Raw genomic sequence first — 27,514 nt, 5'->3', positions numbered from 1 at the left:
TAAGTATATTTGAGCTAATTTAATTTCCTTTATTTATGTCCTCTGTGTATTTAATTTATATTTGCATGTCCCATGACACATTATCTGTGTGTAATATTGGCTGCATTTCTGATAGTTGTTTGTGTGCTCCAATAGACCACAGGAAACATTACAGAGCCTGCAAAAATTGTAGTAAATCCATTAGAAGGAGGCAGCCTGACGTTTCCTATAACACGGACACGCGCACGCACGCATGCACACATGTATACCTTTGGCCATTCTAAAACAGTATCTTCCAGGAGTAATCTCACCCCCTGAGAAGCCTCCAATTTACGTTTTCCAATATTTGAAAAATGTGTAGAATAAATATTACATTTCAACATCATGTGTTGCCTTCATTATTTGACTGATATAAGGTTTTTAACTTTTTGCGGCCCCAGGAAGATTTTTGGTTCAATATGGCTCTTTCAACATTTTGGGCTACCGACCCGAGCTAGGTTAAAACTAATACATTACATAACGTCAACTTGATTTAGACTCCAACAGTTCTCCTGTGTTCATCTGTGTTCATCTCGCCCACGTCTGCATATCTATATCCAGGTAAAGTTGGTGTCGAATAGATTTGCAAAAAACAAGTTTAAATGCATGTCATCCTTATGTCAATTTTACAGTTGCGCACAAAAAGGTAAATCAGAACAATAATTTGTTTTTTTTGTTTTTCATTTTGGCCATGAAAAAAAATATTGAAAAAAAACTAAGTCATTTTATTATTTCTAATGTTGGTTTTACACTGAAAAACGGATGATGTACACGAACCTTACAGCCTACCTACTCATTGTCTTTTCCTCCTCCTCCTACTCCTGCATGCTACATCGCCATCTTAGCCATCAGAGTTTAGGGGACTGGAGCATATTAAGCAATAAATCAATGATTGAAGGATTGTGTGAGTGGTTTGATTTAATCTGAACAACTTGTTGGGTCCACGTTGACCTGTTCTGCAATTTCATTGGTCTGATGCGACAACGCTAAATTTACTGGCGACATGTGGAGCTCGTTAACACAGAAAAATACATAAATTAGCCGTAGCAATGTATTAACTGCAGGAATCAAAGTATGGAATTTAAGAAGCAGATTATAGACCAAAAATTACGGCACTTGTATGCCTTGTTCCACTCAAACTAAAACAAAGTTGATGTGTCAATCAGTACAAGTCTTACCTGCTAGCTTAATGATTTCTGCTATCCAGTATACCTTTGCGGAGTGGTTGGTGTCAGAGTTGAGCACTTCAATTCTCACACCTTCCTCTATACCTCCCCAGCATGTCCCCATAGGGGCCTGCAACATATGGTGTTTTTACAATGAATAATGCCACATATTCTGAACATGTTTGACTCTACAAGGAGTTATAGTTAATACTTACATGCTTGAAACAGCTGACTGGAGCACCAGATGTGTTATTGCCACATATATAGTGACCCCAGTCAAAGCTTTCAGCAGTGACCACTGACAAAGAAAATAAATTAGTGTGAATGCATCATTCAAAAGAAGATTGTGATCCTTGTAACTGTCATGAAGGATCTTACATACCAGCTTTTGATTTGGTCTGGTTCTGTTGACTTGCTTGGTACTGAGCATAGGCTGCCAACTTTGCCATTAGAGGTTGTTTCTGTAAGACTTTTGCTTTTTTTGTTGGTGGTTTGCCCTAGTAAAATAAAAATACACATAAGGTTTTGTTTATTCATATCTACTCTACATAGGAGGTGCCTAATGGACATCTTCAGTTTGGTACAGCGTCTTCACCAATGTCCCACAAAGTACACATTAAGTGAGAGACAGGAAGTGTTAATAGTTTCCCTTGTTTGTCTACTCAGTAAAGAAAAACAGTGCGGCCCAGCCTTTGGATAGTGGGAGTCATGTAACTGTTTTATGCGATTTTCCATATTTGTTTGTTTATTTGGACTTAATTCTGGTGGCCAGTACATCATAATGGAGAAGATTTTCTGTTTAGTCGGTTGAACAAACATGGCCTGATTGTGAACCAGATTAAGTGCCAGTCTGGAGTAACATATATTGCAGCCCCTGTATGAGGCATTACAGGGGAGGAAAGGTTCAGGGTGTTGAACTGGTCTCCTGACAAGCTGCAAGCGTTCAAAAACTCAAAGTCTTCTCTCGCCAGCGCTTCCTTCCTAGCAAAATCCCTCTTGTACTGCTCCTTTGGCTCTCACTACTGATGCCTCAAATGTAGCCGTGGGCCTTCTTCAGCAGGTAACTTAGAGCAGCTGAAACGAAATACAGCACTTAGGACAGAGAGCTCCTAGCTTTGTTCGTGGCGACCCGCCATTTCAGGTTCCTATTGAAGGATCACGATTTTACCGCTTTTGTGGACCACAATCCTCTGACTTTTGCCATGGCTAAAACCTGAGACATCTGGTCTGCCCGCCAGCAACGCTAGCTTGCATCAATCTCCGAATACACTACTAAAGATAGGCATGGGGCAGGAAAGCACAATGGAGTAGCGGACTGTCTGTCACGTGTGTTTGTCAGTGCTGTACACCTGGGTCTCAATTTTGTGGAGATGGCAGCGGATCAGAGCAAGGATGCAGATCTTCAGGCCTGACGCACAGCAGTAACCGAGTTACAGTTTGTGGATGTTTCCTGCCATAACAATGGTTTCACATTGCTCTGTGACATTTCTACTAGTCCACCTCGTCTGATGGTTCCTGCGGGTTGGCGCCGGCAGGTTTTTGACGTCATGCATGCTCTCTCTCACCCCGATGTGAAGACATCTGTGAGGCTGGTTAGCACCAAATTCGTCTGACCAAGTATGCAGAAAGATGTCACGGGGTGGACAGCCTCATGTGTGCCCTGCCAGCGGGCCAAGGTCCACCAGCACACCACTGGAACCCTTCCAGGTGCCAGATCGGCGGTTTGACCATGTGCATGTGGACCTGGTGGGTCTGTTGCCTTCCACTCGTGAGTGCACTCATCTCCTCAATATGGTGAATAGAGCTATAAGATGGCTGGAGGTAGTCCCACTCTCATCTGCCACAACGGACGAGATTGCTTGGGCTTATATTTTCAACCGGGTCTCGAGGTTTGGCACACTGTCTGACCTGACATCAGACGGGAGAGCCAAATTCACTTCAGAGCTGTGAAACGCAATGGTTGTAGCACTTGAGGTACAGCTACATCGCACTACAACTTATCACTTTCAAGCGAACGAGCTGTGTGAATGGTTTCATCACTCGCTAAAGGCTGCCCTGTAGGCTAGTCTCACAAACAGTGGCTGGGTTGACCGTTTAACGTGGGTAAGGTTGAGCCTGCGCTCTGCTGCGAAGGAAAACCTCCAGGTCTCTGCTGCTGAATTGGTCTACAATCAGTCCCCGAGGGTGCCAGGCGACTTCCTGCCCACAACCTCAGGTCGAGGGACATTTGTGGTCCATCGCCCTGATGCTCAGAAGGCCACCAAAGCAGTGGTGCCAGTCCCCATGCATCACGGTTTACCTTGTTTCCGTATGCCCAAGGACCTCCTCACAGCAGAGTTTGTGTTCCTCCCTCACGGTGGTCATCGCTCTCCACTACAACCTTCTTATGACGGTCCCCTTCAGGTGGTGAAGGCAAAGCTCAAGAACTTTGTCATAGAGTTGTGTGGTCGCCATGAGAGGGTTACTGTTGATTGGATAAAGCCTGCTCGTGACGCTGCCTGCACTCAATCTCTGCATTTTTTCTGGACCATGTTCCCTCTTTTGACAAACGGTCTGAATTGCCCACTGTTCCGGCCCAGGCTCGCCGTCGTCCAGGTTGGCCCCCAGGGGCACCATTGTTTGTGTCTATGTATACTGTGCGGAGTAGTCGCTATGGGCGTCCTATTAGACCACCTAAAAAAGCCTAATTTGGTGGTTTCTGTGTTTTTTTGGTTCGTTTTTCTCTCTTTGAAGTTTGGTTTTGATTTTTGCCAAATATGGTGTTTCGGGGGTGGGCTGTGCAGCTGGGCACTAAATGTTCTCATCATCAGTTGTGGATTGGTGGATAGGCCGGATGTGACCACATATTAGGGACACACGTCCAGGTTTAAAGGGTTTTTTTGAAGGAAGTCTGATAATAAACTAACCGGCTCAGAACTACTACTCTCTTGCCCCATTATCTCGACTACCACAGTACAAAGCTAAGAGTTAGAACTATTGAATCTGCACTTCATCAATTAAGGATGTCACTCACACTGTTCAAAATCCTGCTATCTCATTGCACTTTAAATGCATTTGTTACTGTGACCTTACTGTCCAAAACCCAACCCCAGTAAAGTTGGGATGTTGTGTAAATCTTATATAAAAACAGAATATAATGATTTGCAAATTATTTTCAACCTACAGTCGTGGTCTAAAGTTTACATACACTTGTCAAGAACATAACTTACTGACTGTCTTGAGTTTCCAATAATTTCTACGACTCCTATATTTTTGTGATATAGTGATTGGAGCACATACTTGTTGGTCACAAAAACATTCATGAAGTTTGGATCTTTTATGACTTTATTATGGGTCTACTGAAAATGTGAGCATATCAGCTAGGTCAAAAGTATACATACAGCAATGTTAATATTTGATTACATGTCCCTTTGCAAGTTTCACTGCAATGAAGCGCTTTTGCTGGTTTCATCCACAAGCTTCTGGTTGAATTTTTGAACACTCCTCTTGACAAAATTGGTGCAGTTCAGCTAAATTTGTTGGTTTTCCAACATCTTCAGCATTGTCCACACATATAAGTCAGGACTTTGGGAAGGCCATTCTAAAACCTTAATTATAGCCTGATTTAGCCATTCCTTTACCACTTTTGACGTGCGTTTGGGGCCACTGTCCTGTTGGAACACCTAACTGCGCCCAAGACCCAACCTCGGGGCTGATGATTTTAGGTTGTCCTGAAGAATGTGGAGGTAAAATTCCTTTTTCATTGTCCCATTTACTGTCTGTAAAGCACCACTTACATTGGCAACAAAACAGGCCCAGAGCATAATACTACCACCACCATGCTTGACGGTAGGATGGTGTTCTTGGGATTAAAAGGCCTCACCTTTTCTAAACAGCTCAATTTTTGTTTCATCTGACCACAGAACTTTTCTCCAGAAGGTCTTATCTTTGCCCATGTGATGTCAGGCCTGTTTTGCTGACAGTGGGACAATAAAAAAGGCGGATTACCTCCAAATTCTTCAGGACAACCTTAAATCATCAGCCTGGAGGTTGGGTCATGGGCGCAGTTGGGTGTTCCAACAGGACAATCACCCCACACATACTTTAACAGTGGTAAAGTAATGGCTAAATCAGGCTAGAATTAAGGTTTTAGAATGGCCTTCCCAAAATCCTGACTCAAATGTGTGGACAATGCTGAAGAAACAAGTCTATATCAGAAAACCAAAAAAATAAATACTGCACTAATTTTGTCCAGAGGAGGGGTCAAAAATTAAACCAGAAGCTTGCCAGAAACTTGTGGATGGCTACTAAAAGCGCCTTATTGTAGTGAAACTAGCCAAGGGACATGTAACCGAATATTAACATTGCTGTATGTGTACTTTTGACCCAGCAGTTTTGTTCACATTTTCAGTAGACCAATAATGAATTCAAAAAAGAACCAAACTTCATGAATACTTTTTAGGACCAACAAAAATGTGCTCCAATCACTTTATAACAAAAAAATAAGAGTTGTTGAAATTATTGGAAACTCAAGACATCCGTGACATTATGTTCTTAACAAGTGTATGCAAACTTTTGATCGCGACTGTATATTTAATTGAATACCGGTAGACTGCAAAGACAAGATGCTTAAAGTTCGAACTGGAAAACCTTTTGTTTGCTTTTTTTTTGTGCAAATATTGGCTCATTTGGCATTTGATGCCTGCAACATGTTTCAAAAAAGCTGGCACAAGTCAAAAAAGCTGGCACAAGTGGCAAAAAAGACTGATAAAGTTGAGGAATGCTCATCAAGCACTTATTTGGAACATCCCACAGGTGAACAAGCTAATTGGGAACAGGTGAGTACCATGATTGGGTCACCACTTTGTGAACAAATGCGTGAGCAAATTGTCAAACGGTTTAAAAACAACATTTCTCAACGAGCTATTGCAAGGAATTTAGGGATTTCACCATCTATGGTCCGTAATATCATCAAAAGGTTCAGAGAATCTGGACAAATCACTGCACGTAAGCATAGATATTACGGACCTTCGATCCTTCAGGGGTTACTGCATCAAAAAGCGACATCAGTGTGTAAAGGATATCCCCACAGGGGCTCAGGAACACACAGTCAGTAACTGCAGTTTGCTGCTACATCTGTAAGTGCAAGTTAAAACTCCACTACGCAAAGCGAATGCCATTCATCAACAACACCCAGAAACGCTGCCGGGTGGACTGATGCCAAGTGGAAAAGTGTTCTGTGGTCTGACGAGTCCACAATTCAAATTGTTTCTGGAAACTGTGGACGTCGTGTCCTTCGGAACAAAGAGGAAAAGAACCATCCGGATTGTTATAGGCGCAAAGTTTAAAAGCCAGCATCTGTGATGGTACGGGGGTGTATTAGTTCCTAAGGCATAGATAACTTGCACATCCGCGAAGGCACCAATCATGCTGAAAGGTACATACAGGTTTTGGAGCGACTTGTGTTGCCATCAGAGCAAAGTCTTTTTCATGGACGCTCCTGCTTATTTCAGCAAGAAAATGCCAAGCCACGTGTTACAACAGCATGGCTTCATAGAAAAAGAGTTACTATGAGTGTGGGTACTACACTGGCCTGCCTGTAGTCCAGACCTGTCTCCCATTGGAAATGTGTGGCGCATTAGGAAGCGTAAAATAACACAAAGGAGACCCCAGACTGTTGAACAACTTAAGCTGTACATCAAGCAAGAATGGGAAAGAATTCCACCTGAAAAGCTTCAAAACTTGGTCTCCTCAGTAACCAAACATTTACTGAGTGTTGTTAATAGGAAAGGCCATGTAACACAGTGGTAAAAATGGCCCTATGCCAACTTTTTTGCAATGAGTTGCTGCCATTAAATCATAAGTTAATGATTATTCGGAACAAAAAAAAAGCTTTTCAGTTCGAACATTAAATGTCTTGTCTTTGCAGTCTAATCAATTGAATATAAGTTGGAAAGGATTTACAAATCATTGTATTCTGTTTTTATTTAGGAATTACACAACGTGCCAATGGATTTTGTAGAATGGAGACAGGATAAATTACTCTTTCAACAGACACCACAGTGGCAAAATTACAATAACCTGGTAGAAGGAAAAGTGCAAAACATTTGTCTCACAAGTCAGATAATAAACTCTTTGTTTAAATGAACGGAAATCAATAAAATCGAACAATTTTTTATGCCAGGCCTGGAATCCTGTTTAACTTTTATATAACTTAGCTTGGGTTGACAAATGAGCAGAAAACAGGCAAAACTATATATTTTAGGAACTCACGTCAAAGTTGCGCCACTTGTGTCTGCTCCGCAACAGCAAAATGCTTGCCCTTTTCCTTCTGCATGCAATAATTCATTTGAGAAAATAATGACTTTGATTGCACAAAATGATCCAAATTGTCACAAATGCGGCGAGACCGACAGCCATGTTTACTTTCGTAAACAATGCATTTCATGTGACGTATGATGAGTTACGATTGGCTAACGTTTTGCCCTAATCGAAGCCATTCGTGACTCATCATACGTAAACCAGCCAATCATCATGGTTGTTCTCATACGTAACCCGACCAATCATAATGTTTGTACTAGAGTGATATTTTTATTTTCCCAAAATCTTTTTTTTTCTTTACGTTTCTGTAAATATTTACAAACTCAGGGAAAAAGTCCCTAGAGATGAGAGAAGGGTAAAACCCAAAGTATTTCAGTAACTAATAGATATTAGTGTTTGCTTTTGTTTAGTGGTTGACTTAGTTTAGATTAATTCAAACAAAGTTACATTGGAATAATTTCCTCTTTAAAAATTCACAATTCAAACATGTCCAAAAGAAAAATTTATTGTTTTTATCAAACAATTGTTTGAAATAAAAGAAAATACAGGAGTTGTTTAAATATTGCGTGAGATTGTTTAACTATTTAAAATATTCACCATAAGCAAATTTCAAAATTTACAGTTAATAAATGTGATTGGTTTAGACCAATTTTACTCAATCGACTGAATAAAACCCTTGTACGGCCTCCACTATCTCAAAAAACAACAGACTCTAAATATTTTCTATGAGATTATCACAAATAAAAAATAACATATCAAAAAATAAAAACAAATATGTACTTCTGTGGAAAGAAGCTTCATAGCATTTATATTCAGGTTCAAAAGGTTAATATTTGTCTCACGCTTAAAAATAGTCCTGTAAATTAGTACATTTTTGATCATGACTTGAAAGAATCGGAATCAAGATTTGGTGGGAACTGCAACCAGAAGTGTCCAAGTTCAGACGATGCCCAATCCTAGTGAGGATGTGTATAAAAATATACAAAGTGCAATCATTGGTGCACACTATGGACTATTTATTATTTATTACTATTTTTTAGTTCCTAATTACATTAAATTTTTGTTAGTCTGCTTGAAAAATCGGCACTGAAACCAAATAATTTCCCTATTGTGGGCTAAATAGAAGTCTATCCTATCTGATTCTTGCATGTCACATAGTGTCCGGTTGCTGTGGCCTCCTTGGTTGCAAGCACATGGGGTGGAAACAAGCCTATAAGAGTCAGGAAGTCAAGATGCACTGTTCTCGCCCGTAGAAATAGTGTTGGAAAAATGTTGTTGAAATAACCCAAAGATGCACATAAAAGTGCTTGCTGTTTCCAACCGAATCTGAACACCCTCATGTTTGCAGCGCCTATTTTGTGAATTCCTGTATCAACTTGAAAGTAGGCAACGAAAGGCAGGGAACAATTCATACAAGAACCTGTAAAAGCCTGTTTATTGATGTATTTACTTTTCTTATTTACAATATACTTATGTGAGCGTTTTTTTAAGTAATTTTGACATAATCAACAATTGTATTTATTTAGTTTTTATTATTTTACACCCAAAACCCATTGGGCATCTGTGTGGAATTCTCAAACAAAGAGTGGAGGTGTTGTCATTAAACAGTGGAGAAGGATTCCACAAGCAACCTGGGAACCTCCAGTAAACCGTAATTTTAAAACAGTTAAGGTAATCCTGGAAGTAATGGGAGCTACATTAAATAAGGCTGTACTAACTGATTATTTTTTCAAATCGATTATTCTCATGAATATTTTTTAAATTAATCTGTAGATTTAATAGCCTTTTGTATGGATAGAACTTTTTGGTATAAACTCAGCTCGTCGTGTTTGGAGGAAGAAGAATACTGAGTTGCATCCCAAGAACACCATACCTACTGTGAAGCATGGGGGTGGAAACATCATGCTTTGGGGCTGTTTTTCTGCTAAGGGGACAGGATGATTGATCCGTGTTAAGGAAAGAATGAATAGGGCCATGTATCGTGAGATTTTGAGCCAAAACCTCCTTCCATCAGTGAGAGCTTTGAATGGTTGACCAAATACTTATTTTCCACCATAATTTACGAATAAAATCTTTAAAATGTTAATTCCTGGATTTTTCTTTCACATTCTGTCTCTCACAGTTGAAGTGTACATATGATGAAAATTAAAGACCTCTGTCATCATTTTAAGTGGGAGAACTTGCTGACTAAATAATTTTTTGCCCCACTATATATCTAATAAGTTTTAATTGATATTTTTTTATTTCAACAAATCTTTCCCAGACTTCAAGTTATTTGTTCCTGTGCAATTTATTTTTGCCTGTAATGATAAAAGTAAAAATTGTCTTGGTAAGATTTGTTGAACATGAAATTAGCACTCAAAACTTATTTTTAGCTATACTTACTTGTATTGTAAAGTGTGGTGTCTTATGTAAAACGTGTGATGCTCAAAAGTAGCATGTTTTTCCCCAGAAGATGTATTGCCTAAAAACAAGTTATGTCTCCTTGAAAAATTACTTGCATTAGGTTTGTTTAGATATTTTAACTAGAAATTACAAATAAATACTTGATGAGAGTTGAGTTTTTCCAGTGTGTGTCTTTTTTTTTTAGGATTCTAATGACTATTTTAAAAAAACTCTCGCAAAAAGGGGCTACAATTGCAGCTAATGGGTTTCACCTGTGATGCCTTCAAAGCCCTGGAAAACAAATTTTTAAAAATCCACCAAAAACGTTTTATATACAAGCTGTAAGTATATATAGTAACAGACACATTAACACCAATATGTAATATGTATAATATTTACCATATTTTGGTAATTTTAAAGGGGAACTGCACTTTTTATTTTGCCTATCGTTCACAATCATTAAAGTCCGCTTACAATGAAAAACATCTAAAACGGCCAACAATACTCGCAGTTACATTTTATGAATTGAATATTAAGCAAGTATGACATTGTTATTATAAGCGCTAACGTAGATTAACTATTAAGAGCGGCCCTGTAATCACACGCTTGGGTGCCCATTTTAATTAGCGAGCGGTGTCTTCGTTCCCTGCTTATGAAAGTTACTTCTAGATCATAAATCGTGCCTCTAACTTGGGATAGTAGAATGCCATTCATCCCTCCATTTTTATACCGCTTGTCCCTCTCGAGGTGCCGGGGATGCCAGCTTCACTCAGGCGGAAGGCGGCGTACACCCTGGACAAGTCGCCACCTCATCACAGGGCCAGCACAGATAGACAACATTCACACACAAATTCACACACTAGGGCCAATTTAATGTTGCCTACTGACCTATCCCGAGGTGAAGACCTATTCCGACAATTTGGTACACTTTATTCAATATTTTAAGTAAAATTTGGTTAATATAATTCAGTGTGGGTGTTAAAGTACTTTCTGAGCAGCTTTAACAATGCAGTGATAATACTGATAACCATGATCATTTTGATCACAATAACCGTGAATTGTAATTTTCATACAGTTACATCCCTATGTGTGTGCATGTAACTGTTATGTGTGACTTAAAGAAATATCCTTTTTGCTTGTATCCTTTCAGGTTTATATTTTTAATGGTCAAGAAGTTCTACGAGTAGTTGATAAAAGAAAAAGTATTAGGTAAAGCCAACATATTAGTACATCAAGGGGTGGCACATTGTGTGTTTATTTTTTGTTACTTAGATATTAGGGTGCATTTACACCTTTATACAAGTTATACAGACTGATTACATTGCTTTGCATCTAAGTAGCATTTCTACAATGTTGTCCCATAAAGAGATATAATTAACTATTTGCAGGAATATGATGGGTGTGCTCACTTTTGTAAGGTACTATAAAGTGTGAAATAGAATACCGTAGGGAGGACCAACCAGAAAGTGTGAAATAGAATTAATACCTTTGGGAGGACCTACCTGGAGTCTTGCCATTATGCTTGCTTTTTTGGAATTTGAAGAATAGCTCCTGGAACAAGAAACACTGCAGAAACGCTTTGTTTTGGAATAAAAAGCATCTCGAACTCCAACCATTCCACACATCTCACAGGTGGCTGTGAAACAAAAGAAAACAAGAGTGTAGCAAGTTGACGCATTTTGTAAACAGTAATCAGTCAAGTTTTTTCCTCAACCGATTTCCGTTGTTCCAAAAAGTTGTTCTTTATCCATTTGAAATAATATTTTTTTGTTTTCATTACCTTCTATTTATCTTATTTCAACTTCATTACTGCAACTACTTTTTTGGTTTATTCTCTTTGCACTGTTGTTTAATATTTGCTTTGTGTTACTTTAAGACCACCGAAACAGTTTAATATCTTATTGGTTTTTTTACATTTAAAACACTTCCTTGTGTTCTCCATTAGAATCAGCTTTATTGGTTTAACATATAATGAGGTTTCTTTGGTCAAAATTTTGGATTGATTTAGTTTTACAGACCACCTTCAACCTGCTTTAACTGTCCCTTCAGAAATCACTGTTTTGTGGGCAGCCTTATTTATGTGCCAAAACCCTCCTACTGGACAAGCCCCTTTCAACTGTGTCTCAACCGTCAGCAATGTTGTAGTTGTTAGCGCATCCATATCGAGCCTACTAAAAGATTGAAGTTATAGTATGACTATAAGCCATTTTTTATTAGAAATGGCAACTGCAGATGATTTTAGCATGCTTGTGCATTTATGAGCCAGTCTGCCTCATAACAAAGAGAAAATAAGGAACTTACTGACAACAACTTTGAACTACAAACTGAATAAAATTGCGGACACGCGCAAAGCTCTTCTGGTAAACCTATTCTATGTATGGAGATATCTGCTGATGTAACTTAGACAAGACTCAATAAAGTCTCAAGTTCCAAACGGCTTGTTCTGAGCAAGTTAGGAAAAAGGCACGATTGTTTTGTAAAATATCGCTGTCATGCCTCCATGGACTTACAGGGATCCTAAAAACACATACACAGGTCCAATCAGGTAAAAAAAAAAGTTACTTTTGCACAATAGGACCCCCTTAAACCTTGTGCTTGAAAGGTTGTGACAAAAGGAAAAGACATCCGAAATAAATAAGATTTTTCTGCTCATGTACAAGTTCTACATGGATGACTTTGGTATTAAAAAAATATTTGCAACTGCATAGTAATAAAGCTGATTGTTGAACAAGTTTGACAGGTAAAGAAATTAACCTTGTATAGTTGGAAGGGCTAACTGAATGGTGTTAAGTTTTTCCACATAAGTGTTTACCTTCATGAAACTAATAATGGCAAACGTATACTGCACTGGACTGCTTGGTCGTTTACAGCATTTGGCTATTTAGTACTTGTGGATTTAACTGTCTTCGGTTTATGCCAGATAAGTCAGCTCTAAACCTAGTTCCTTCTAAGACCTCACATGTGATCAGGCTTCATCTGTTCATGTTTAAGACTAAATTAAACAACTTTGGTTGTAGTCCAATTAGATTAGGTAAAATGTCCTACAAAACAACCTGAGAAGTGCGGTTTCTATCAATTCAATACCCTAAGAATATACTGTAATGGTGCACAAAAAGAAAATGATATGATTGCACAATAAAATAAAAAATCATTGAAAACATGTTGAAATGTACTCTAAGCACATATAAGCATGCAAACTCTACAGAAAAAGCACACAACAAAGTACAAACCCATTCCAGCCTTTCCATCGGGGTAGGTATAGACCTGGCCATTGTTCTTGATGATGGGAAGACTGGCAGGGATGGAGGGCACCACTTCATCCTCACTATCCTCAGAGCTGGAGCTGCTTGTTGACTCCTCGCTGCAACTATCGTAGCCATCAAACATCCCAAATGAATCCCTCCGCTTACGTTCTGAACGTGGGGTGCGTTCAGCCTTGATTAAAAAAACACACAACATTATCATCACTTTCTAGGGACAAGAAATACTTCATGACAATATATTAAAAATAAAAAAAATACATGTTTTTATACGACCACATTATATGACTTGTTTATAAGGATGGTCGATATGGCCTAAAATATATTTTGCTATATACAGTGTATTGCTTGGATTTTAATGACGTAATGTAGATAAATATACATAAATATACACATAAATATGCGTGGTGGTCGTGTGGCGTCTGTTCTCAATGGTACAACGCTCGATTCAGACTTTCTTGAAGAAAAATGTCATTATGCTTCTGTTGTTTTTGGCTGTGCAAACCGTTCAAATCGCGAAAATGATAAATGTTTCTTTAGATCTTGTTAAGAGGAACTCAACAAGGGCGGAAGAGTGCAACATTTTAGGAAATGACGACGACAAAGTGACACGCACTCCAATCCAGAGCAAGCAAAGTCATAAAAAACTAACAAGTTTATAGTGACCAATTTGTTAAAGGTTTGTTTGACATATTTTTAATATACTTTGCTAATTTTTAGTATTTCCCATTGAAGTATTACCCTGATCTGAATTTCCTCTAAGGGATTAGTAAATTGAAGTTCAAGTGTTCAAGTGACTTTATTTGTAACCGAAGGTAGATTTGTTTTGCAATGTAAAATACAGGAGAATGGTACATGCATATATATTAAAATTAACAAAGGTATTAACACAAAACAGATCACAACATGACAAACATGACAAAGTACTCGACAGACTGCCTGGGACCAGGAAAAGAAGAAAGAAAGAACAAGTCACGTGTATAATAAAAAAGAGGCATAGTAAAAGTTAGTAAAAGACAGTAAGATAAAACTACCATTAATTAATACATATATAAAAGTAAATAAACATGTGCAACATAGCTATAGAACTGTGGCTGCAACAAAGCTGTTCCTAAACCAAGATGTTCTGCAACTTAGAACCCTGAGCCTCCGACCAAACGTGAGGAACTGCAACTCACAATAAAGAAGGCAGGAGATTTCTGCTCTAATTGCACCTGCCAAGTGTACAGGGACTCCAAACTCAGCAAAGACTCACTAATAAGTTGAGTTGACCACTTGATTATTTGGCATTAGTAATCTGTTTCCCTCCTTCAGAGGCAGCTCTCCAAACCATGACACCAGACAAAAAGATAAAAACAATTCCATTAAAGGCAGATTAAATAAAATCAACATGGTTTTGTCAATATGAAGGTATGACAATTCCCTTAGACAGTGAAAATGCTGGTGACCTCTTCTGCATACAGCATGACAGTTAGCTCTCAAATTCAAAGTATTGTCAATATTGGTTCCAAGATATTTATAGGATTGCACAACGCTTAATAATTGTTCCCTCATAAGTAATTCCTACCTGCTTTCGAAAATAATCATATCTTGTGTTTTTAGATTGTTCACTTGTAGATAGGGCACATCACACCACTTGACAAAATCTTCAACAAAAGGACAATTCTCATTGCCCCGAAGGAGACTGACAATTACTGTGTCGTCTGCCATCCATCCATCCATTTACTACCGCTTGTCCCTTATGGGGTGTCAGGAGTGCTGGAGCATATCCCACCTGCACACGGGCGGTAGGAGGGTGACACTCTGGACAAGTTGCCCTCTCATTGTAGGGCCAACACAGATAAACAGACAACATTCACAGTCACATTCAAGGTACGTCAACTTGTAGCTGAATGCATGATGGAACGTGTTTGAAAATGAACTTGTCATTGTTGGTCTATCAACCGTTCATATAGTTAGTTTTATGTGTTGTATCAAGTTACTTGTTATGAGGCGCTATCAGTGAGCGCAAGGAGTGTGTGCACACAAGATATACTACAGCAGGGCAAAATGTACTTCTGTTAATGTGCTGTGTGCTGTTAATGACCGTTGCTACTTTACATTACTTAAAACAAATCCTAGCAGAAACACTGCAACATGTTTTGTTTTTACAAATGCAGCATTAGGGTTTGTGTGTCACTGCGTGTGTTTGTCAGTCAGCTGATTATAATAATAATAAGTATAATAATACATTTGCTTTTCCCTTATTTACAGAGTGGGCATGGCATGCACCTGGCAAGTTGGATGCCAGTTACAGTACATACAGTGTAAATGGTAAATGGTTGTACTTGTATAGCGCTTTTCTACCCTGTTTTAAGGAGCCTTATGTGCTTTGACAGTATTTCCATTTTCACCCATTCACACACAGATGGCGGGAGCTGCCATGCAAAGCGCTAACCAGAACCCATCAGGAGCAAGGGTGAAGTGTCTTGCTCAAGGACACAACGGACGTGACTAGGATGGTAGAAGGTAGGGATTGAACCTGTAACCCTCAGATTGCTGGCACGGCCACTCTCCGAACTTCGCCACGCCATCCCCTTTGTGCACATCACTATCACACACAAAATAGCTGATGTCTTCCAGAAGCAGCTGCTTAGGCTCCCTCATCAAAAATGACAGAATGCCTGGCCTCACTGCAGCGCTGTCATATTTTATTGGCAAACTTTCAAATAGTTAAGAGGTGTTTGCTAATATGTATAAGACTAGATCTCTCATATACCAACACTATTGTTGTATACTAGGACAACAAGTGCCGTAACGGCAGTTATGGCCACCATGTGCAATTTTTCACAGTTTTACATGTATTTTTATTTACGAACCCCGTTTCCATATGAGTTGGAAAATTGTGTTAGATGGACAGTGGGGCAAAAAAGTATTTAGTCAGCCACCGATTGTGCAAGTTTTCCTACTTAAAATAATGACAGAGGTCTGTAATTTTCATCATAGGTACACTTCAACTGTGAGAGACAGAATGCAAAAAAAAAAATCCAGGAATTCACATTGTAGGAATTTTAAATAATTTATTTGTAAATTATGGTGGAAAATAAGTATTTGGTCACTTCAAACTTCTCTGCCTCTCACAGACCTGTAACTTCTTTTTTAAGAAGCTCTTCTGTCCTCCACTCGTTACCTGTATTAATGGAACCTGTTTGAACTCGTTATCTGTATAAAAGACACCTGTCCACAGCCTCAAAAAGTCAGACTCCAAACTCCACTATGGCCAAGACCAAAGAGCTGTCGACGGACACCAGGAAAAGAATTGTAGACCTGCACCAGACTGGGAAGAGTGAATCTACAATAGGCAAGCAGCTTGGTGTGAAAAAATCAACTGTGGGAGCAATTATCAGAAAATGGAAGACATACAAGACCACTGATAATCTCCCTCGATCTGGGGCTCCACACAAGATCTCATCCCGTGGGGTCAAAATGATCATGAGAACGGTGAGCAAAAATCCCAAAACCACACAGGGGGACCTGGTGAATGACCTGCAGAGAGCTGGGACCAAAACAACAAAGGTTACCATCAGTAACACACTACGCAGACAGGGAATCAAATCCTGCAGTGCCAGACGTGTCTTCCTGCTTAAGCCAGTGCATGTCTAGGCGCGTCTGAAGTTTGCCAGACAGCACATGGATGATACAGCAGAGGATTGGGAGAATGTCATGTGGTCAGATGAAACCAAAATAGAACCTTTAGGTATAAACTCAACTCGTCGTGTTTGGAGGAAGAAGAATACTGAGTTGCATCCCAAGAACACCATACCTAATGTGAAGCATGGGGGTGGAAACATCATGCTTTGGGGCTGTTTTTCTGCTAAGGGGACAGGACGACTGATCCGTGTTAAGGAAAGAATGAATGCGGCCATGTATCGTGAGTTATTGAGCCAAAACCTCCTTCCATCAGTGAGAGCTTTGAAGATGAAAGGTGGCTGGGTCTTCTAGCATGAGAATGATTCCAAACACACCGCCCGGGCAACGAAGGAGTGGGTCTGTAAGAAGCATTTGAAAGTCCTGGAGTGGCCTAGCCTGTCTCCAGACCTCAACCCCATAGAAAATCTGTGGAGGGAGTTGAAAGTCTGTGGTGCTCGGCGACAGCCCCAAAACATCACTGCTCTCGAGAAGATCTGCAAAGAGCAATAGGCCAAAATACCAGCTACTGTGTGTGCAAACCTGGTAAAGACCTATAGTAATCGTTTGGCCTCTGTTATTGCCAACAAAGGTTATATTACAAAGTATTGAGTTGAATTTTTGTTATGACAAAATACTTATTTTCCACCATAATTTACAAATAAATTATTTAAAATTCCTACAATGTGAATTCCTGGATTTTTTTTCACATTCTGTCTTTCACAGCTGAAGTGTACCTATGATGAAAATTACAGACCTCTGTCATCATTTTAAGTGGGAGACCTTGCACAATCGGTTGCTGACTAAATACTTTTTTGTCCCACTGTAAATATAAACGGAATACAATGATTTGCAAATCATTTACAACCCACATTCTGTTGATTATGCTACAAAAACCACATATTTGATGTTCAAAATGATTAACATTTTTTTTGCAAACCATCATTAACTTTAGAATTTGATGCCAGCAACATGTGACAAAGAAGTTGGGAAAGGTGGCAATAAATACTGATAAAGTTGAGGAATGCTCACCAAACACTTATTTGGACCATCCCACAGGTGTGCAGGCTAATTGGGAATAGGTGGGTGCCATGATTGGGTATAAAAACAGCTTCCCAAAAAATGCTCAGTCTTTCACAAGAAAGGACCCTGGGGCAAGGTACACCCCTTTGTCCACAACTACGTGACCAAATAGTCAAAGAGTTTAAGAACAACGTTTCTCAAAGTGCAATTGCAAGAAATTTAGGGATTTCAACATCTACAGTCCTTTTAATACTACGTGAGTTGTGTGGTCCTCTTCTATTTACTGTTTTAATTGGTTTCAACCTTAAAATCGTTTTTAATCATATTTATTTTATATTGTTTTTATATTGGTTTTCTATGTATTTATTTTTATTTTTTGTTTTTATTCAGTCATTGGTGGAGCTCAGGATAGTATTTGAATGTTGTTTTTAATATTGTTGTGCAGCACTTTGGAAACATTTTGTTGTTTAATCGTGCTATATGAATAAAGTAGATCGGATCGGCTAATATCATCAAAATGTTTAGAGAATCTGGAGAAATCCCTCCACGTAATCGGCATGGTAAATGGTAAATGGGTTGTACTTTTATAGCGCTTTTCTACCCCTTTTTAAGGAGCTCAAAGCGCTTTGACAGTATTTCCACATTCTCCCATTCACACACACATTCACACACTGACGACGTGGACCCATCAGGAGCACGGGTGAGGTGTCTTGCCCAAGGACACAAGGGACGAGACTGGGATGGTAGAAGGTGGGGATGGAACCAGTAACCTTCAGATTACTGGCACAGCCACTCTACCAACTTCGCCACGCCGTCCCCATGGCCAGAAACCAACATTGAATGACCGTGACCTTTGATCGCTCAGACAGCACTGTATCAAAAACCGACATCAATCTCTAAATGATATCACCACTTGGGCTCAGGAACACTTCAGAAAACCACTGTCACTAAATACAGTTCGTCACTACATCTGTAAGTGCAAGAAAGAGCTCTACTATGCAAAGTGAAACGATTTATCAACAATATCCAGAAACGCAGCCGGCTTCTCTGGGCCCGAGATCATCTAAGATGAACTGATGGAAAGTGGAAAAGTGTTTTGTGGTCTGACGAGTCCACATTTCAAATTGTTTTTGGAAGTATTCGAAATCGTGTCAACCGGACCAAAGGGGAAGCTATCCATCCAGACTGTTATCGACGCAAAGTTCAAAAGCCAGCATCTGTGATGGTATGGAGGTGCATTAGTGCACAAGGCATGGGTAACACACACATCTGTGAAGGCACCGTTAATGTCTTGCTTATTTCAGCAAAACCATGCCAAGCAAAAATTCAGCATGTGTTACAACAGCGTGGCTTGTAAGAGAGCGGGTACTTTCCAGGTCCGCTTTCAGTCCAGACCTGTCTCCCATCGAAAATGTGTGGCGCATTATGAAGCGTAAAATACGACAGCGGAGACCCCGGACTGTTGAACGACAGAAACTCAACATAAAACAAGAATGGGAAAGAATTCCACTATCAAAGCTTCAACAATTAGTTTCCTCAGTTCCCAAACGTTTATTGAGTGTTGTTAAAAGAAAAGGTGATGTAACACAGTGGTGAACATGCCCTTTCCCAACTACTTTGGCACCTGTTGCAGCCATGAAATTCTAAGTTAATTATTATTTGCAAAAAAAAATAAAGTTTATGAGTTTGAACATCAAATATCTTGTCTTTATAGTGCATTCAATTGAATATGGATTGAAAAGGATTTGCAAATCATTGTATTCTGTTTTTATTTACCTCTAACACAATTCCCCAACTCATATGGAAACGGGGTTTGTATTTATGATATTTACTTTCTGCAAAATTACTGTTAATAATGCTTATGTTGCATTCATATGCACATTTAATTTATACTTGAGGTACATGTAACAGTTATCTACAATAATGTTTCTACTAAAAAGTATATCATGTTGAATGTATTATTCGTTTAAAAAATTATGTACAAGTACTTTTTGAACACATTTAAAAATAGTGCCATAATTATGATAACAGCGATAATTTTGGACACAATAACCGTGATAAGAAAATTGATAAAATCACCCCAACTTACTTTCTTACATTTTCAAATGTTTACGACATTGCTTAATTTACGTTAATCAGTACAAACAACATAGGCGCAGCCAATTTGGAAGCGTGTGTCAAAGGTTAACAATGAGAACAGTCGAGTTGTTCGGAGAATTTCCGCGAGATACACTCGTTGCATCAGGGTCTGGAAGGACGTCAGGTGTTCGGTGAATTTAGGTAAGGCAGCTCTCAAAATGCCGAGGAAGGAACGAATCAAAAAAAGGAAACACGAACAATTACAGGCTGCTGGGGAAATATTTAGCAAACTACACAACTTCTTCAGGTATGTTGATTTCATAGTTTAAATGGAGTGCTAAATTAGTCGATTGTGTGTCCTTCAAACTCAGCAGTTCTTGAAGACCTGTCAATGTTGTTTATGTGCTGTATCGTGAATGTTTATTTTGGTTCCTGGCAGTCAACGACCACACACATGTAACACACATGTATTTGTTTACTTTTTTGTAAACATTGAACATAAGTTGCTTATGAAAACATTAATGGAATAAAAATTGCATGGCATTTTATATATTCGTTGGTACACAACTTTACTCCAAGTTAGGTCATACACTATATGCACTAAATGATAGTCTATTTCAATTGATTGACATTTGATTATTTGTGTATCATATACTTGTGTATGTATTTATAATGTATATATATATATATATATATATATATATATATATATATATATACACATATATACATATATACATATATATATACATATATATATATACATATATATATATATATATATATATATATTGCTCATTTGTTGTTGTATTTCTTGAACTATTTGGAAAGAAAGATAAAAATAACTAAAAACTTGTTGAAAAAGAAACAAGTGAGTCAATTATAAATAAAGATTTCCACACATAGAAATAATCATCAACTTAAAGTGCCCTCTTTGGGGATTGTAATAGAGATCCATCTAGATTCATGAACTTCATTCTAAAGATTTCTTTAAAAAAAAAGAAATCTTTAACATCAATATTTATGGAACATGTCTACAAAAAACGGCGGGCGGTGTTGATGAACGTGGACCCTGACTTAAACAAGTTGAAAAACTGATTGGGGTGTTAGCATTTAGTGGTCAATTGTATGTACTGTACTGTGCAATCTGCTAATAAAATTCTCAATCAGTCAATCAATCAAAAAAAGCATTTTATATGTAGAAAGGTTTTGTTAGGAAACTTGTTTAGTTTTCATTTTATATATGTTATAAATGTATTAATCCTGGCAATAGACCCTGTGTATATGTATGTTATACCATTTTTTACAAATTTGGTAAATAACCAAAAAAAATTATATTTTCTTGTTTTCTTACTGTACCAAAAATAAACCGAACCGTGACCTCTAAACCGAGGTACGTACCGAACCGAAATTTTTGTGTACCGTTACACCCCTAATATATATACATATACATATATATATATACATAGAAGGAAATCATACATACAGAGAAGGAAATCACAACTAAGTCAATTGACCAAAACTCTATTTATTAAACATTTATTAGCAGGTGACTTTTCAAATGATGATACATATTAGCAGTAATGCTACTTTTGGGAGCAATGCTTGTAACCCCACACTCGACAAATTAAAGTAGTCTATTCGACATCTTCCCGCTTGAAACCGAACCACCGCCAGACGATGGACCCCCTGCTGTTTTCTTGGGAATTAATTATTGCTTTATTAGCTCCTTCTTTCTCTCGTACTACCACTTGCACGGCTTCGCTAGCATCACAGCTAACCTTACCCAGTCTGCTACCTCTGTGCTCCGTGAGGGCGTATATGTATGTGACGTATTACGTGACAGTATGAGACGTGTAAGAAGGTGCGTTTACTGCCTGTGAGAAGGAGACACAAGAAGGAGAGGGAAGAGCCTGTAGTGTAATGCACACAGCTAAAAGCTACTGCATGAGAACGTATACTCGAATAAAAAAATGTTTTTCCCCAAGATGACGCCGCTGCAGTGGCTGCTGTTGGCAGGAGCTCTGTGCTCTTGTGTCATCCTTTTGTGTTTCCCTCTTGTTTTCATCTATTATATATATAGATTTTTTTGCCTTTTGGTCCGGGACTCTTTGGGACTGTGTGACAAGGGGTGGCACTTTCGTGACTTCGGCGTTGTTTTTTTGTGGACTTCTGGATCTCCCTCCCGGAGAGCCTTTTGGCCATGGAGACCAGCTGCTGGGTCTCTGCCACACATTTGGAGGGACTGGAGGAGATGCGGATGAAGAGACAGGGCTGCGGAGCAAGCACCGAACGCCGGGACGGACAAGCTTCCCAGTGTCTTGGCTGAATGAGCAGGAATCGGACACCTCAATCTCCTTGGACGCATCCTTGCTCATCCATGCAGACTGGACATTGGCCGAGAGTTGGTTGACGGCCGAGTGGAGTCGGCTCTCTTGGTTGCTTTGTTGGGTCTGCTCCTGTCTCTGGCCATGCTCCCTCCACCCCAGCAGACGATGGCGTGGAACACCGCAGAGGCCACCACAGTGTATATGTTTCTTTTACTTTTTATTCGTAGCCGTATGTAAAAGTGGCTGGTTGCATCAGCTCTGCTCTTTTAATGTCTTTAAAGTCCTTTGTGTTCTTTGATATGTGATGTTTCCCTCTTACATGTGTGTACTATGGCTATGAGTATCCTGATCTGTCTCCCTTTAGTGTTTGTCTGCTCTTGAACGGGATTGTGCTGAAATTTTAATTTACCCTCGGGGATTAATAAAGTATGTCTGATTCTGATATCACGATAGTAATTTTCTATATCGCTCAGAGACAAACCCTCGATATATCGCCCAGCCCTAATATATATATATATATATAGGGCTTCACGGTGGTAGAGGGGTTAGTGCGTCTGCCTCACAATACAAAGTTCCTGCAGTCCTGGGTTCAAATCCAGGCTCGGGATCTTTCTGTGTGGAGTTTGCATGTTCACCCCGTGAATGCGTGGGTTCCCTCCGGGTACTCCGGCTTCCTCCCACTTCCAAAGACATGCACCTGGGGATAGGTTGATTGGCAGGACTAAATTGGCCCTAGTGAGTGTGAATGTTGTCTGTCTATCTCTGTTAGCCCTGCGATGAGGTGGTGATTTGTCCAGGGTGTACCCCGCCTTCCGCCCGATTGTAGCTGAGATAGGCGCCAGCACCCCCCGCAACCCTAAAAGGGCAATAAGCTGTAGAAAATGGATGTATATATATATATATATATATATATATATATATATATATATATATATATATATATATATATATATATATATATATATATATATATATATATATATATATATATATACACACACTATATATATATAATAATAATTTCAGCATAACAGTGATTAAAAATCCCTCATTGACATTATCATTAGACATTTACAAAAATAAAAAAAAAAGAACGATAGTGTCACAGTGGCTTACACTTGCATCGCATCTCATAAGCTTGACAACAAACTGTGTCCAATGTTTTCACAAAGATAAAATAGTCATATTTTTGGTTCGTCAATAGTTAAAACAAATTTACATTTTTGCAATCAGTTGATAAAACATTGTCCTTTACAATTACAGAAGCTTTTTTTTTTTTTTTTTTTAAATCTACTACTCTGCTTGCATGTCAGTAGACTGGGGTAGATCCTGCTGAAATCCTATGTATTGAATGAATACAGAATCGTTTTGAATCGGAAAAATATCGTTTTTGAATCGAGTATCGAATCGAAAAAAATCGATCTATTATCGAATACATACATATATACATACACACAATATATATACATATACACACACATATATACATATACACACACACATATATACATATATATATACACATATATATATACATATATATATATACACATATACATATATACATATACACATATACATATATACATATACACATATACATATATATATATATATATATATATATATATATATATATATATATATATATACATAGCTTGTGAAATTCACAAGATTTAGTGTCAGTAAAATTTGACCAGGCATACATTATAAATACACTAACCACATGGGACCGCACTTTAAACACCCCTTGTCTATTTAACCTCGGCAGGTTTCCTAGACAGTGTTTACCTTGGTTAGAGAGAGGGAACTATGCATTCATTTTTACATAACATAGAATAATAAGGACAATGGGAAATAGTTACGTTTGACATGAAGGTACAGTAATATAAACAAGTGTTAGATACTAAACTATACATTAATCTTCCCATATATTCGAGATAAGATATAAGAACTCGATTTAAGAATAACGAGGATCATGAGGAATGGTCAAATGTTTCCAATTTAGAGACAAAAGGGACAATGTTAAGGATAGTACGAAACGGTACATTTTGAAGGCATTTAACTACAAAGACGTTAAGTAGCATTAGCACAGCTTGCTAGCGAAAACATTTTAGATGCAACTGGGACTCAGTCGTTTAAGTGTAAAAGAACAAGTTTAGCTGAGTGTGATTGGGCAATTATTAGTGAAGCTTGTAAATATAAAATATGTGTTTCTAGTGGTAAATGATGGTCTATGATGGTAGTAGCTAGCTCTACTAAATACACAACAACAAAGGATTGTGTGAAGTAAAGCCAACGCAAATGAAGGCTTGCGGCCTTAAATGTTTTTTTACTCACCAGATCCCGTGTGTCTTCCATTAGCCCTTCATATGAACACGTTGACGTTACAGTGCGCTTTAAATGAAAAGTACCCTTGAACTGTTAAAGGAAAACAGCTAATAGGAAAGGACTACCAAACAGGATATCAACAAATTACTCTCTCTCTTATGCGCATGCGCCACTTTAACCTACTTTTGGGTGATTGGTGAATCCCGAAGATGACGTCACTCAACAGCAACACAAACATGTTCCTTTAATAATCGAAAAGGATGTCCCTCAAATTTGTAGTGGACACAATACAATTATAGTATATAATGTATATAATGTGTACATTCAAGTGAATATTTGTTGTTTACATTGTATATATTTCATTTTATTTTATATGATTTTTTATAAAGCATTGACTATTTTTCGAATGCCCAAACTCTAGGACATTACTTATTGTGCCACTAAGGTCCTTACAGACAAAGCTACATTTGTTGTGTTTTTGTTACCAAACTTTCATATATTTCTTGCTTGGTTAGAATGTTTTTATGATTAAAACAGTTGTGACAAACCAAAAGGCAATACAATACTATGAAGTGCTGACCAAGAATTTCAGCTCCGGAAATTGATTATTTAATCTAAAACTATTATCCTTGCAACATAAATATTGTATGCATAGTGTTGTTTTCTTTATTTATTAAACTGATTTCTATATATTTGATCGGATTTAACGTCTCTTTGATAAATGTATTCAGTAAGCAGGTCTTGCTGGGAAAAAGTTTAGACACCCCAAGTGTAAGTCATCTGTTAGGAGTGTTTATTTGTATTGTGTGGCAGAGGACGTACAGTACATATGGTCAAGTTAGGTACATATATATATACAGTATGTATGTGTGTGTGTGTGTATATATATATATACTGTATATATATATATATATATATATATATATATATATATATATATATATATATACATATAAAAGTTTGGACACCCCTGGTGTAAGTCATCTGTTGGGAGCGTTTATTTGTATTGTGTGACAGAGGACGTACAGTACATATGGTCAAGTTAGGAACATATATATATACAGTATGTATGTGTGTATATATATATATATATATATATATATATATATATATATATATATATATATACACACACATATATATATATATATATATATATACACATATATATATATGTATATATATATATGTATATACACACTGTATATATATATGTACCTAACTTGACCAAACTTTTTACTCAGCAAGACCTGCCTACTGAATGCATTAATTTAATATTATCAATGTATTTAGCAAACGAAGACAACAACATATCCGAGGTCCGGTCGTGGGGGCAGCAGCCTAAGAAGAGAAGTCCAGATTTCTCTCTCCCTAGGTACTTTGTCCAGCTCCTCCCAGGGGATCCCGAGGCGTTCCCAGGCCAGCCGGGAGACATAGTTTCCCCAACGTGTTGTAGGTCTTCCCCGTGGCCTCCAACCGGTCGGATGTGCCCTAAACACATCCCCAGGGAGGCGTTCAGGCATCCTGACCAGATGCCCGAACCACCTCACCTGGCTTCTCTCGATGTGGAGGAGCAACAGTTTTACTTTGAGCTCCTTCCGAATGACAGAGCTTCCCAACCTATCTTTAAGGGAGAGCCCCTTCACCCAACGGAGGAAACAAATTTTGGCCGCTTATACCCGTGATCTTGTCCTTTTGGTCATAACCCAAAGCTCATGACCATATATCAACCGGCAAATTAAGAGCTTTGCCTTCCTGCTTAGCTCCTTCTTCACAGATCGATACAAAGTCAGCATCATGGCAGATGTCACACCGGTGGGCGTCCGAGGGTGGAGTCGGCTGTCTTGGTTGCTTTGTTGGGTCTGCTCGTGTCTCTGGTCATGCTCCCTCTACCCCTGCAGACAATGGCGTGGAAAACCACAGAGGCCACAACAGTGTTTTTTATTTTATTTTTGTTATTGTTTTACTTTTGTGGCTGTGTGTAGAAGTGGCTGGTTGCATCAGCTCTGCTCTTTCAATGTCTTTAATGTAATTTGTGTTCTTTGATGTTTCCCCCTTTTGCACATGTTTATGTGTGATATGGCTATGCGTTTTTTTTCCCTAGGCCTCAGTCTGGACCCCCTCTCCAGGGGCCCAGGATTAGACCGAATTTTTTTTTCTTACTCCCCCTCCCCAGCGTTCACCTGTTTCTCACCATTATTGAAAGGGGTGCCGGAAGTTGTCAGATCCGTCAGCGATCCTGTTCCATCTCCCTGTCATGTTTGTCTGCTGAAAATGTTAATTTCCCCTAGGGGATTATTAAAGTATGTCTGATTCTAATTCTGATTCTGTCAATCTCACAATCCACTCTTTCATCACACACGAACAGACTACTAGGGGCAAATCCTCCTCCACAACTCGGAAATCCCCCCTGGCCCTCTTTCCCAATGGAGTCGGACTTGGAGGTGTTGATTCTCATTTTAGTTGCTTCACACTCGGCTGGGAACCAAACCAACTAAAGCTGAAGATCCTCCCAGATGAAGCCATCAGGACACGACCTGCAAAAAGAAGAGACCTAATCCTCCAGCCACCAAACCAAATCCACTTAATGCCCTGACTGCACCGACAAATGCTGTCCATACAACTTATGAATAGAATTGATTACAAAGGGCAGTCCAGGCGGAGTCCAACGCTCACTGGAAAACAGGTCTAACTTACTGCCAGCAATGTGCACCAAGCTCTGACATTGATCACACTGGGGGCGGACTGCCACAATCAGACATTCCAATACCCTATACTCTCTGAGCGCTCCCAACAGAACTTCCCGAGTGACACGTTCAAATGCCTTCTCCAAGTCCACAAATCACATGTAGACTGTTTGGGCAAATTCCCATGCACCCTCAGGGACCCTGCCGAGGGTATAGAGCAGGTCCACAATTCCACGACCAGGACAAAAACCATACTGCTCGCCTTCAAT

The 27,514-nt window shown here is 38.8% G+C and overlaps 1 protein-coding gene and 1 long non-coding RNA gene across 5 annotated transcripts in view; one reads left to right on the top strand and one right to left on the bottom strand.

The window, feature by feature from the left end:
* Nucleotides 1-24,729, bottom strand: part of mbtd1 (mbt domain containing 1) — a 138,669-nt gene extending 113,940 nt beyond the window's left edge. For 3 of the 4 annotated variants that reach the window (XM_061908629.1, XM_061908626.1, XM_061908627.1), the window contains exons 1-6: nt 24,568-24,729; nt 13,100-13,304; nt 11,372-11,505; nt 1,567-1,681; nt 1,400-1,482; nt 1,197-1,314 (exon numbers count right to left, since the gene is read on the bottom strand). In XM_061908629.1, the coding sequence (XP_061764613.1) occupies nt 1,197-1,314; nt 1,400-1,482; nt 1,567-1,681; nt 11,372-11,505; nt 13,100-13,304; nt 24,568-24,588 (676 nt within the window). In that variant the 5' untranslated portion in view covers nt 24,589-24,729. The remainder of the gene's footprint in view (nt 1-1,196; nt 1,315-1,399; nt 1,483-1,566; nt 1,682-11,371; nt 11,506-13,099; nt 13,305-24,567) is intronic. The other variant, XM_061908628.1, reaches the window with a different exon arrangement.
* Nucleotides 14,919-15,724, top strand: LOC133557057 (uncharacterized). The gene is made up of 3 exons (XR_009807669.1): nt 14,919-15,001; nt 15,383-15,442; nt 15,537-15,724. It is a non-coding gene; the product is annotated as an uncharacterized LOC133557057 (long non-coding RNA).
* Nucleotides 24,730-27,514: the final 2,785 nt, after the last annotated feature.

Source organism: Nerophis ophidion, linkage group LG08 (genome assembly GCF_033978795.1).
Source record: "Nerophis ophidion isolate RoL-2023_Sa linkage group LG08, RoL_Noph_v1.0, whole genome shotgun sequence".
In the NCBI taxonomy this organism is placed as follows: Eukaryota; Metazoa; Chordata; class Actinopteri; order Syngnathiformes; family Syngnathidae; genus Nerophis; species Nerophis ophidion.
The sequence above is the reverse complement of the archived record's forward strand: the minus strand, read 5'-3'. Positions and strand labels throughout refer to the sequence as shown.